Source organism: Mustela nivalis, assembly GCF_964662115.1.
Source record: "Mustela nivalis genome assembly, chromosome: 12".
In the NCBI taxonomy this organism is placed as follows: Eukaryota; Metazoa; Chordata; class Mammalia; order Carnivora; family Mustelidae; genus Mustela; species Mustela nivalis.
The window spans coordinates 15,255,794-15,269,532 of NC_139031.1; the positions used below are offsets into that span (position 1 = coordinate 15,255,794).

At 44.3% G+C, this 13,739-nt stretch overlaps 1 protein-coding gene across 4 annotated transcripts in view; it reads left to right on the forward strand.

Annotated features, from left to right (window-relative positions):
- The window catches only part of DGKI (diacylglycerol kinase iota), a gene marked incomplete at its 5' end in the record, with an annotated part of 437,574 nt that overhangs the window by 408,140 nt on the left and 15,695 nt on the right, over positions 1-13,739 (forward strand). For all 4 annotated transcript variants that reach the window (XM_082693877.1, XM_082693879.1, XM_082693878.1 and 1 more), the window contains 2 exons: positions 6,662-6,699; positions 10,040-10,160. In XM_082693877.1, the coding sequence (XP_082550003.1) occupies positions 6,662-6,699; positions 10,040-10,160 (159 nt within the window). The remainder of the gene's footprint in view (positions 1-6,661; positions 6,700-10,039; positions 10,161-13,739) is intronic.

Sequence of the window (13,739 nt, forward strand, 5' to 3'; positions counted from 1 at the left end):
AGAGTTTTTGTTGAAAGACGGGATATAGACAAAATAAAAAGAAGTGAAAACACAGTCCGTGTGCTTGTGGCTTAAGTGCAGAGATGGGGTTTCCACATGTGAAACAACCAGAGAACGATTTCACAACCACAGGTAAACAAATGGGGTGTCAGGGAGGGACATCTGGTCCCCGCACTGCTTATAGCTAATTCCAGGGGGGAAATAAGAGAAATGGAACCAACCGCTTCTGAAGGGAGCACGTCCCGGTCCTCTGGCAGCAAGGTGGAGGTTTTCTGCCAGGAGGGAACACTGGATAGGGGGCTGTTTGTTTTTTCTCCAAACAGGAAACGCCTTCCATGCCAATAGTAGCTTCAAAAGGATTGCTGCAGCAGATGGAAAGAACCCATATGCATTCATGCATTCAATTAGCAGGGACTAATTCAATTTGAGGATTAACCCTGTCATTAGAGAGAAACAAAACCTATTTAAGTCTCCCATCTATGGTTACACACTCTGAGCGCCATTGGCACAGGTGGTGGTTGAATATTAGACCATTGTAGCATTCCATGGCCTTCCGATGCCGCTGATAGATTAATCCCACTGAGGAGGAGATCCTGGAAGTGTGTGCTCTGAGTCTTCCACTCTGTATTTTGGCAAAGGAGGAGAAGCTGGTAGACCTGGTGGGAGGGAAATGGGACTAGCGTTTGCTGAGTGAGTGCTTGCTTGACTAGAGGAGGAAAAAGGGGAGAGATGGTGTGGTTTCTGGTTTTTGGTTTTTTTTTTTTTTCCTACATCTGATTATTAAAGAGAGATTCAGGGTAAAGCTTACTTTAGATAGAATTCTTAATTCAACTCAACAAACACTTGTTGTCTTCATGATCTTCTACTTGCCTTTCTTCCTTCTTTTCCAAAAAGCTGATCCTTCAGGTAAGCAGCCTTTTGTATTTATTCCGCTGAGATACTCATGACATAAAACAGATGACATTGTGTGCAAAACATGCTCTTATAGAGGACACAGGTAACAAAGGCTATTATTCATGGCCATTTCCCAGACCTAACTTAGTCAGTGTCAACACTCTTACTCAAAGCACATCACAATATAAATGTATGATGTGACAGACTGAGTTTTCCAGAAACAGTCACAGCATTGTCTCCTATCCTACACATCCTTCTTGCAATATGACTTTGACATTCTTTTCATTGAGATGTGGGGTCTGGGTCCTCTTTGAATGTGGGCAGACTTAAGACTATAGCAGCAGAAGTGACACCCCATGATTTCCAAGGCAAGGTGACTTCCAAGTGGCTTTTTTGGGATGATTGCTTATGAAACCTAGTCACCATCTTGGGAGGAAGCCCAAGCAACCATGAAATGTCATGCTCAGGGAACGAAAGCTCCCAGGTGAAGCCAGCACCCAGTCTCCTGTCCTGTATAATCATTTTGAAAGTGGATCTTTGAGCTCTCAGTGGAGCAGCCCACCCTATGCCAGGTGCAGGAGAGACACGCTTTTGGCTGAACCTGGCCCACACTGCAGATTTTTGAGCAAAGCAAATAATTGTTTTGTTTGAAGCCTCTATGTTTTGGGATGATGGAGCTCTCCGTGAGTGCCTCGCAGTTATGCAGTCAAAGAGAGCTAATACAGATTTGTGAGTCATTATAAGAATAATCTTGAATTTGTTCTAATATATTAAAAAACCTCAGTATTTTAGCTATTAACAAATAATTGGCACATAACTTATTAGCGGTTGTCAAAACCTCCTCTAGGCTTACATTAAAATGCAGAGGTCTCTCAAAATATCAAATTCCTCCTTTCTCTCACCTCATTGTGTTGAGCCTGGCTATGTAAAATAATACTAATTACAGTCATTTTCATGAGCTGCTTCTCATTTATGCCTCGTTAGCATAATTTGCAGTAGTTATCCATGCCATTAAATGAGTGTTAGTTACCTTTGCTGTATCTAATGATCATACTAAATTAGTTTTGGGGAGCTAAGCCTTCACACTTTGTTGCTCGTGTCCCATGATGGACTACTTACAAAGTAGAAAAATTGGACAGAATGCTTCTGATAAAGAAAATGCAAGAAAGGCTCTGCAGAAGTAGGCTCTTGGGCAGCGGACAATGCAAGCCATCTGGTGACTAAGCAGTACATAACTTTGAATAAAGGACAAGTAGGAAGATGCCCTTTATGATCAGATTAACAGAATTGTGAATGCAACATCTGCCCTCGATATTCGGTGTCTCCTTTGGCATAAAAAGTCTTGGACCTTGAAGTCTTAAATTGACTTAATTTGGCATGGGATGCATTCATGAGACTTTTACTTGGGGTTGTTTTAGTTTTTGCCCACCTTGCTTCAGTTTCAAGGGGAAACAGCATGGTGGCAGGAATTCTAACATAGGGGTCAGATGCAGTAACGTTAAAGAAAATGTGAAAGAAACAAAAAAAAAGAAAAAAAATAAGAGTCTCTCTTTCATCTGGATTGCTAACTATCTGTGTGACCCTGGAAAAGTCCATTTACTTATCAAGCCTGTGTTGTCATCTATGAAATGAGAGGTTTAGGCTAGAGCCCCAAATACTTCTGGAATGTAGAATATGACCACTTCTGAAGGGACAGTTCTAGGACATGTTTCTTGCTTCACGGATGAACTATTTAGGAGTTAAAAACTATGCAGAATTGGGCAAAAACAGATATATATTTATGCTTCTCAGTGCTGCAACTGATTTCTCTCCCAACGCAGGGCTCTACAAGCTATTCTTTGTTCGATAGTGGTAGTTTGTACTTTTAATGTCTTTCTTCCATAACTTTTTGAAAAATATTCAAGTGACTGCTATCATTACTAGGTGACAAACGGTTTGGAAAGAGAATATTACTTTAAGAACTGAGAAATAATATGAAAATTTAAACTTCTTAAATAGAGCTGAGTGTACAGAGTTGATGTAGTTATTTTGGGTGATTTATCGAGAACTCATATACGTGGCTTTGCCAAGCCCTGTGTACTTTTTATTAAATATTTTTGTTGGCATAGCAAAAACTGCAACCTTAAACTCTCCCTTTGGAAGTAATCATATGCCAAACTCTACAGCTGTAATTGGCCTTAATCTAGCCTTCTCATTTCATAGGTGAGAAATGGTTCTTTTTCTATGTTACGAGGTCAAAAGCATCAGGATTCTATGATGTTCATTCTACACAGGAGACCAAAATAGTCAGTCCTCTGTTCCTTGAGCTGATTTGAAAGGCAGAGTCCCCAAAGAACTGACTTTATCTTCATTTTTCTAACGAGAGAACTGAAGGTTGGTAAACTATAACTCGCCCAAGGTTACAGCCGATTCACGGTGCTCCCAGGGGCTCACAGGGAGTCTGACTCTTAGCTTAGTTACAATGTATCCCTTTCTAATTTGGGTTTCTTGCCAAAATGCCAGTTCCCTGGGGTTGCTTTGTACAGAGGTATCCCCAGAGCCTCGAACACGGCCTGGCACGGCAGGAGCAGGTGGCCAGCCAGTGACCCTGTGGGTTGTTTTGTCCCTCTCCTGATTCCAGCAGGTAGCCATTGTTCATTCATGCAAGATGCCTAAGGATGTCCAGACCATTGGGAATAGAGGCCCAAGAAAGAGAGACTAAGACAGAAGATGGTGATTCCTTCCTGGCGGTCCTGACTTCTCAGTTCCAGGATGTTTACTAGAGAGCAGTTTAGCACTGGAGGAAAAACCAGCCATTTCATATGAATTAATGAGTCTGCTTCTAAGCTCTAAAAATGACAAACTTCGCAGTTCTCTATCCCTTACTCTCCTGCCTAACTATGTGCGTTTCTGTGATTTAATTGTCCAGGAAACCTGCTATCCATCTACTCAATGGCCTTTACGTCTCATCAGCAATTTGACTTACCCTCTTTGCATTTGGGATCACGATTTCCCCAGTTGCAAAGAGTTTTGGAAAAGGCAGGAAGGCAAGCTTGGAGCTCAAGAAATAATAAAGAATAATACTGTAATCATAACAATTCATTATCTGTTTTTGAAGCTTGATCTTTCAGAAAGCTATTATCTGGAGTTGAATACTAATAGATCCACGCTCTCTTTATGCAGAGGAGATCTTAAACAACAGTGTACACGGGGAAGGACATTAATCAGGAAAGAGAAGTGAGCCTTGAGTCTAATAATGTTTGCATAATAGCTACCCTTGGGTGTATTGCTTGACTTAAGAATAAATATCCCTGCTTTCCATCTCTAGTACAATTGGAAATTATTCGTGGTTATGATTCTGTTATGTGATCCTCTATCTGTACATGGGAACTTTAAATCCGGAGGCTTCTGGAAACCAACAAGCATAGCAATACAGTGAATGAGTCTGGGGTAGACATTTAAAGAGGCTAGAATATTGGGCAATCTGGAGAAAATGAGCAGAGAGCAGGTCACAGCTCTTTTCAGGAGGGGGAGGCTGGGGTCAAACTGGCATGTTTGATACTTACACGCTTCTCTGGTTTACTTTTACCTCTGCAGTGGTTTCTCACCACCTGCAGGATAAACTCTAGTGTCTCATCTTGACAGAAGAGGTGCTCACTGGGGGGGGGGGGGGGGTTCCTGCGACTTGGCAATATTCATCTGCAACTGTTCCCCACCTCAGGGAAGATGATACGTAGCTCTTCGCAGGTTCTATTAGACATCACAACTTGACTTCCATGTCTTTGTTCAGATCCTACCTTCATCTTGCAAGGATTCTCCAAATCTTCTTTACTAATTAATTCCACTTACCATGGAAGAGTTGGCTTAAATTTCACCTCCTCCAAGAAATCTTTGAACTCCACAGCTAGCCAATAAGTTTTTCCCCAGATTCGGATATTTTTGTTTCTTTTCTTTCTTCTTCTCTTCCTTTCCTTCCCTTTCTTTTTCCTTTCTTACTTCCCTTCCTGCTGCTCCTCAAATAGAATTTGTTCTGGGTAGTTCCTTTATTGCACTGATTTGTTGTGCTTATACACATGAAATTTTATACACAAGTGCTTTAAATTAATGAGCTCATTTTTTCTTTTCTCTCTCTCTTTTCTCTTTTTTTCTTTTCCTTTTGACTTCTGGGGAAAGTTTCAATATAATCTTGAAAAAATAAGTACTCTACTGTTCGGAACTTACAAAGCTTTTGTTTGTTGGTTTTGTTTTTACATTAGAGAGATGAGCAGGATAGCTATAAATTTTATTTTACAAATAAGAAAATTGATTCAGAAACATTGCCTTGTTAAACTTACATGTCTGCTAAATTAGGGATTAGAATTAGACCCTAGTCCAATGTCTTCTCTCTTTTTTTTTTTTTAGGATTTTATTTTTTAATTTATTTTCAGAGAGAGAGTATGCTTACAAGTGAGCGACCTACTTGTCACCATATTGCAGGTCCCTGTGTCTAGTCCGGACCTCTGTCCAGTACAGCTCCACTAGCTCTGTGAGGCCTGGAGGAAAAGGAAAGAAATAGTCTTTATAGGTTATCAAGTTCATAGTGTTGTGAAAGGCACTGCATTGGGATATCTGAGTGGCTTGGTCAGTTAATAGTCCAACTCTTGATTTTGGCTCTGGTCATGATCTCTAGGTGGTGAGATCAGCCCCAAATCAGGCTTTGAGTTCAGAGGGAAGTCTGCTTGAGATTCTCTTTCCCTACCCCTCGGCCCTTCCTGCTCATGCTCTCTCTCTCTTTCTTTCTCTAAAATAAACAAATAAATCTTTTAAAAAATCAAAATGAAAAATAAAATGACACTGAGAAAGAAAATTTAAATTACTTTCTTCTAAAATTTTGTGCCATTCAAGTGTTAAAATAATCCATTTTATCAATAGTTCTAGAATCTAAGTAGTTGTTTTTCCAAAGGGACTGTTTCCAACAGAATGCACATGTTCTCTTTAGGATCCAACACCGTCATTAGGTGCTCACGCATCCTGTCCTCTCTCAGCAGTCCCCTCCTGTCCCTCATCCTCTACCTCCCAAGTACAAGTGCACTTGTACCTGCACTTCGATGCCCCTGAAGGTACATATTTTTACAATGAGATTAGGTTTCCTAATACTTTGAGTTCTTTGCATAAGAGTCACCCGTGGATTAGATGCTGACCACGTGGCTCTTTTCTTCAGAACATAAAGAACATACATGTTCCCTCCTCGGTACCTCCAGTCCCCTTTCTTTCCATAATGGTAGGTGTTGTCGGTCACTGCAGAGCAAAATTGGTAGTGATTTTTGGAACCCCAAGAGGACAAAGTGCAAGGAAGTGGAAAGAAGGGAGCAGAAGCAATCATGGTTAAGCACCCAGCCGGCCTAAGTAGAAGAGTTGAGAACATCCACATGACTTCATCAATCATTTCAGCCATTCTGTAAGATTTAGACCTGCTTGTTGGCCGATGTGGAAACCCGGCTCTGAGGGTTTCCATGATTCGCTCAGAGCTTGTGTCGGAGCTAAGATTTGAACCTAATCTCTGTGGCCTCAGCTTCGTGAGGGGGTATCGAGGTAGACTCTAGAATGATGGATAGAATGGGTGCCAGGGTAGTGAAGGGATGAAGAGGAAGCTTTTCCCTGTTGCAAGATTCAGCCTTCGGCATGCTTCTCCTTCCCTGATTCCTGCCTCAAATAGAGACTATTTCTGCAAACTGTGGATCCAGCCCCTTGGGATATTTAAGTGAGAGGGTCTTCTACTAATGGGACATCTCTCTTTTGTCTCCCACAGCAATTTTGCAGGCAGTAATAGCTGGTGATCTTATGAAGGTAAGCTCTCTTCCTACCCACACTTTTGGTAATTCTTCAAGAACTTTAACATCAACCATTTCTCACCAAGTTTTCGTGATCTCTCATACGTCATACGTCATCCCCCCTGCCTACACTAGCTGAGTTGGAGGGGGAAGGGCACTCTTTTGAGAAGTGGGCAGAGAGGGCCAGAGGAGTCTTTCCAGCATCTCCACATTGCCCAGCAGCGGAGAACCTATGCAGGGGTACTGTGCTGGTTGTCTCGACTGATTAACACGGGTGGCACGTCGCCCAGGTGCAGTGCTCACGATGTCCAGAAGTGCATTATTTGCAATTGAAAGGTTTCTTTTTAGACAGGTCTTGAAATGAGTGCATCTGTAAGAATTACCTGGACACCACCCAGAAATACATTCTCCAGGCCAGAGCCTACAGCTTCCAACATTATTACAGTTTTGTACTCGGGGGATCAGAGCTACCCGAAAGACGCTGCATCTGATCTCCCTCCAACACTTTAATTCATGCTTACATTTTCTTCATTCAGAGGGAAGGAAGTGGCCGCTGCTGCCTCCAGAGGGAATGCACATTCTGGAGTCAGACTGCTGGGGTTCAGATCTTGGCTCTGCCATTCCCTGTTTGTGTGACTTTGTATAATGATCTCATTCTTCCCGTGCCTCAATTTCTTCATCGGTAAAATTGAATAATGTGGCCTGTCTCCTTTGTTGTGAGGATTAGCTGTAACAATACAGGCCAAGCTCTTAAAACTGTTTCTATTCCATAGAAGGGACTCTAAGATGCTAGCAGGAAGTGTTAGTCTGTGTTTTTTTAATAAATACAATGGAGATGCAAATACTCATTACACATGAGCATTCTAAAAGCTACATTTGGTCTCCTGTCATTTTTCAGGCACTGGGACTCATGAGTGCCCGTATATCCCTGTAGAAACCACACTGGCATTGATCTGCTCTGTAATGTTGGTAACTGCGTAAGGCACAAGGCCACCAGCCTGTGTGGAGTGTGGTGCCATTACAGATCAAAAAACCAAACACCTTAAAAAGAGAGCTGAGAAGCAATGACCTTGGATGCAAGTTCTTTCAAAGCATCTGTTGAATCCACGGAGAAGCCCTTGTGCTATCGTGTTAATAGGTTATTGACAGGAAAGAAATGGCACGAAGGGTGCAAACACCTTGATAAGCTGTCATCTTTAGACACATAAGGCCAGACATGGGGCCTGTGGCCCTGTGTGCATCCAGGAATCATCGCCCACAAGCAAAACGCACTCACCACGCAGTGTAGCTGGGAGTTCAGTGTTGTTGCCCAGCTGTGGACCGAAGCAGTATTAGCCTGTATACCCTGCAAGGCCCTCTATTAAATGCCCTTGCAGAGCTTCTAAGTGGAAAAAAGTGTGCGAACTACATTTGAAATCTTATTTCATCTTGCATGTGCCTTTAGTCTAGGCAGCATATTTTCCAGGCCCCCGGGTATACAACCCCACTCTCCTTGTACTTAATAGAGGATTATTTGAAATGTGGGAAATGGCCATACTCCATGGGTCGTCTTCATTACAATCATGTCCTAAGTGCCTAAGAAATTACTCAACCGTATTTATTGAGAGGTTGAAATGCAGTGACATGGAGTTTTTCCTTCTCATTCTTTTTCTCTCTTTCCTTCCCAAGTGTTTCTTCCCGTTTTCTTTCTTTTCCACCTTCTTCTGTTTGTCTAGTTCGTGCAGAAAGCAGAAGAAATATTAAATACTAAACCGTGTGTGTGTCTATAAGAGAGAGAGAGTGCACAGCAGACAGCAGAGAACCGAGACCCCAGGAGCCGTCCAGTGGAAGGCAGCTGGGAGTGGCTGCCGTGGCCCTGAGCTGCATAAGATACCCACAGACTACCTGCATGTCCGCAGGGTCCAAAAAACCCACAGAAAGGCAGCATCTGGGCCGCTGATGCACTGGGTCTCTGCTACTCCGTTGAACCCAAATCTCTACGGATCTGCGTAAAAAGAAAGGGTGTGTCGTCGTAAGACTGATGTTGAACAGTACTGGATATGCATAGATTCTTTGTGGAAAACTGCTAACTACCTCTTGCTGTCCTCTAGCCTCGAAGTTGAGGGATAAATGTCACCGTATGTTCTTTACTTCCAATCAACTGTTCGGTTTTGGCCTATTTTTCTAGAAAGCCTTCCCCGACTCTTTTTTCACCCTGTGAGAAACTCCTTATGTTCTTCTCCATCCCTGCATGTGTCTTTGACATCTGTCTTCCCCATGGATGGCAAGGTCTTGAGGCCAGGGACTGAGTCCTGTTCATCTTTGTTTCCCTGGCGTCTGTCACATGGTGGTTCCATGGTTGGAGCTGAGTGAGACCATGAACTATGAGTCTACTTTCTTTGACCTTAGATGCTTGCTTTTTCTTTTTTTTTAAATAATGTGCCATCTAGCTTCTTGGTGATAGATCCATTCCTTCTGCTTGGTACCTCCCGGCTTATTCTGTTCTTCTTTGTGCTAAAACTACCCTTTAGAAGTTCCAGAAAGACTCCTTTCGTTCTCCTATATGGCATTTTGGAGAACGGGGACCCATTTACACTTTCTGTAATGTTCAGTATTTCGTGAAATGAGACCACATCCTCATACCACCACGTGGTTCTCAGGCTACAAAAGCTGTTTGTCGTTTTCCAGTCTGTTCTCACAATATAGGTATTTCAGGTTTCTCCTGCCACATTCTCTGAATCCCTTGGGTTCTCGTCCTGTGGATCCTTTCTAGCCTCACTGGGTGCAGGTTAGATGACTCGCAGAAGGCGTGCTGGCTGGCCTGCAGATCTAGGAGAAGGCTGTACACACGTGTGCCACCGTCTCCCACGGGAAAGGGGGAAGCAGCTTCCGCATTTGGTAGCTAGGTTCATTAGAGGCTGGAGAGAAACCATAGGCTCGGGAAGGAGCTTAGCTACCAGACACCAAGCTATTCCTGTCTCCGGCCCTAATTACTCTTTCACTCAAGAGAAAGCCGAGCCAACATAGGGAAGTGTTTCTTCTCTTTGCTGCCCTTCACTCTCTTGGGACAGCGACCAGTGCCCAGAAAAGAAAAAGACATCAAACAGAAAAGAAATAACTCATTCAGCACGTTTCAGTCTCCTTGGGCTGCTCAGGGCCCGCAGACCCTCTCCGGAGGGAGGGGAGGCGGCCTCCGGCCCGCCAGCCGGCTGCTAACACGGTCCGGGAACGCTGCTTTGTCCCTTTGACTTCCCTGTGTCCTCTGAGGCTAGAAACACTTGCGGTTTGCTACATCACTCTCATTTTATAACTGGTTAGCTGTATGTTCCCTTGTTCCGGACTCTGCCTGAGCTGCTTTTCCTGTGTCTCTTTCTCAGCTAATGGAAAGCTATAAAAATGGAGGCAGTCTGCTAATTCAGGGCCCGGACCACTGCTCCCTCCTTCACCACGCAGCCAAAACCGGCCACGGGGAGATCGTGAAATATATCCTGGACCACGGTAAGTAGGTGCAGCGAGCCAAGGGGCACTTCTCCACGAAGCAACTGAGCTGTCGAAGCGGGCTGTCTCCCCGGCTATCCTTGGAACAGCAGAATTGCTCCCCACCTTTTAGCCGACATCCCTGGCTGCTGTGAAGCAGATGGAACCACAGACCACCGACCCATGTGGGTTGCTGTGACCCAACGGCTCCTATAAGAATTCTCTTATCAAGGTCTTCAAGGGGATTGGGGAGCTGATTGATTGAAAAATAAAAGACAAGAACAAATGTGTCCTGACATAAGACACTGGATTGTTTTGGGAAGAGCTTTAAGTTGCCTAGTTGGGACCAGGTACCAAATCCATGTTTATAGCTCATCACTCTGAGGGTTACATGAGCACGGTTTTTTCCCAGCTTTTTGGCTTCTCTCTCTCTCTATCTCTCTCTGTCATTTTTCCATTTGAATCTCATGCATCATTTCAACTTAAGCCACACTTCATTCTCTTTGAAAATACCTGGGACTCTCATGTCTTCCATGGTTAGATAGTTGCTAGAAGTAACAAGCACCTCAGCATCTTTCTCTTGGAAGGCCCCATAAGGGGCATAAACACAGGGATACATCCCAAATCCTGACCATGATTATCAGCTTCCCACATTTATAGGGTTTCTAGGAATTAAGAGCTGGAGTACAGGGCAAAGTCTCCCTGGCTTAGCTGTTTTTGAAACAGCCTCTAGCTCTGCTAGATGTAGGTGCAGAGAGATCCTGGAAGATTTTCTCTGAGCCTTCGCGGCGAGGCTGTGCCATCCAGATTCAGGCTGAAGAAAGTAAGTGTATTAGTAGACATGCACATTCCTTTTTGCTCCTCTTTTTTTTTTTTTTTTGAGGGAGAGAGGGAGTGCATGAGAGAGCATGCATGCATGAGGGAAGCAGGAAGGAGAGAGAGAACTCAAGCAGGCGCCACGCTCAGCACGGAGCCCAGCATGGCGCTCCATGACCCTGAGGTCATGACCTGAACTGAAGTCAAGTCACACGCTTAACCGACTGAGTCAGCCAGGCGCTCCGCTCCTGTTTTTATTCAGTTCAGCCAACATGTCTTGTAGTCAGCAAGTATTTGCGGAGTGCTTAACAGGAGGTACCTGTTACAGACCAGTGTGTACACACACACACACACAGACACGATAGTCACTATTTTTAGGCAGTTAAGGCTAAAAAAAAACATAATCTAATGCAGAATTCAATTGAAAACACCTATACAGAACTGTTTAAGGAGCTGCAAATCATCTGTGGCCAGATTTAACCTACCATCCTCCTTTACCCTCTGTCTTCTTCAGTTGAAAATGATGAGTTTACCTCCTCAGTATCCTGAATTACTGTCCCACCTACAATCCCCTGGACCTTGGCTTTTATATTTTGCTTTGGTTCTGGGTCCTCAGGTTGATTAGCAACAATAATTCCTTCTATTTGCAAGTTCTTCAACAACAACAGTTTCCCCCTTTCTAAGCCTAAGTATGATCTGTGCAATATTTGGGACATACTTACACTAAAAACAAAACCAAAACTCCTCTCCTCAGTTGCATGCCCCCAGGGGCATGAGTGGTGAGACATGGGATGATATTAGTCTAAACCATAGATTTTCACTTCTCCCACTTTTTCCACGGCCTTAAATAACAGGGCCTCTGAAAGGTTGTGGTTTCAAACCCCACCTGTGGTTTGGTGCACGCGTCCGTTGCCCCGTGGTGTATCAAGCTGGTATGTTACTCTCTCAGTGCCGTAACCAAAGCCTGATGTTCCAGTACTAAACTCCTTTCTCTTCCATCCCCAGCATCTCTTGCAAAGGGTGAATCACACAATACAGCTCTCTATCCCTGTCAAAACGGAAGGACAATGAAGCAATCTATTAATTTGGGGGGGAGGTGGCTGTTTGTTTTTCCAGTTTTTTTGGGGGAAGTAGATTTTACAAATTAGTTGGTTTAATATTTATGATAATGAGAAAAGCAAGTGGAGATCATCTCACCTCTACTTCCCTCACAGGCAAGCAGTTCCCACAGTCACGGTCACAGTCACGAGAGGCCTCTGATTCCCTCCCCGCCTCAGCAGGGTCTCTCACTGACCAGTACATACCTGAGAGAGAGACTGGAGATACAAAGCACACTCCATCTTGCTGTGCGAAAATAAAAGCTCACTCTGCTCTCCAGTCCAAGAATCAGGACAGTTTTAAGGGATGGTAGTTTTTTAGCCTTTCTGTGCTATAGTCAAATAGTGGGAACTAACTTGTTGTTGATTTCTTACTGAAACCAACATTTATCAACCTACTAGGCATGGTCGATTTCAGCCTGAACGCTGATCTCCATATTTCTACTGACTCAGGAGTATTCCTGAAGCTCTCTTGACATGGCCCACCTACGTCAGCAGGTTCCTCAAGAACGCAGCGCTTCAGCTGCCCGGTTTTCATTGCTGCCGTTCGTTTTAACCTCTTCGGTCGCTGATGACAATTTGTATTAGCCTGTGCAGGTGGAGACTGCAAACTCTTTTTTGCAGAAAAATTTGTCTCTTTTAAATGATAGACACCCCTGTAAATTATAGTGTTCTCGGAGGGAGGGACAAGTCCTGGACAAGCATAACCCGCTCTCTGCTCTGTAGCCATCCTCTAAATGTGACCCCTGCTCCGTGAAATCATCTTCCCTAATTTTATGTCGTGGCAGCTCTAGAATCCCCTTGGTCTGACAAGGAAAACAGCCTTTTCCAAGAGGCCTCCAGGAGGCCAGGGTTCAGAATGTACAGCAGCCGTGACAATGTGTTTATAAATAGCCTCAGATTTGCGGTAGACAAGTCTGATCCATTTGAATTCACGTAAATGGGAAAAGAGTACAATTTTACCTGGTGCCAAAGATGGAGAGGGACACTCCTCGCCAATCTCCAGTGCTGCAAAACTTTAAAAGTTTTAGTTTCTCTCTCTCTCTCTCTCTCTCTCCCTCTTTATTTCCCCCCCCCAATCCGGTTTAAGTCTTTCCTGGCTTCACATGATATAAATCGTAAAGTTTGTTCAAAGACCTGATGATCAAGTTGCCTTCTTGACAAGGGTTCTGGGAAGTCCGTGGGCCCCTTTCAAGGGGCCTGCAAGGCAAGGGGCTTCTTTGTGCCCTGCACGCTTGCTCAGGTGGGAGCCCCTCTCCCCTCTGCTTTGCCCCCCTCTTCACAGGTCATTTATGGTGAGCAGTGGGGCCCCCAGTCAGGAGGACGCCCCCCCTTTCTCCCAGGCTCCACACTAAGCAACGTCTTTCTCATCTAAGCGTCTTTTAAAACGGGGCTGTGGGCGAGGGGCGGGAGCGTATATCGCAGGCTCTGAAAAGCCACAGGCGGCTTGAATTTTTCTCTGTCCTGCATCTTCTTTGGGACTTTCTCTCAAATGCACAGCCTGCTGATTTCCTTTATGAAAAACTGGAATTTAGGCCTCGGGAGGGTTGCGGAGAGAATGGAGGAGGAAGGGAACTCAAATTCCACTGGGACAGCGTGGAGAGGGAAGGACCCCGAGGGGGTTCCAGTCCGGGTCCCCCAGTGGTTCCTGCTTTTCAGCTCCTTTCAACCATATTTTCTGCCCACT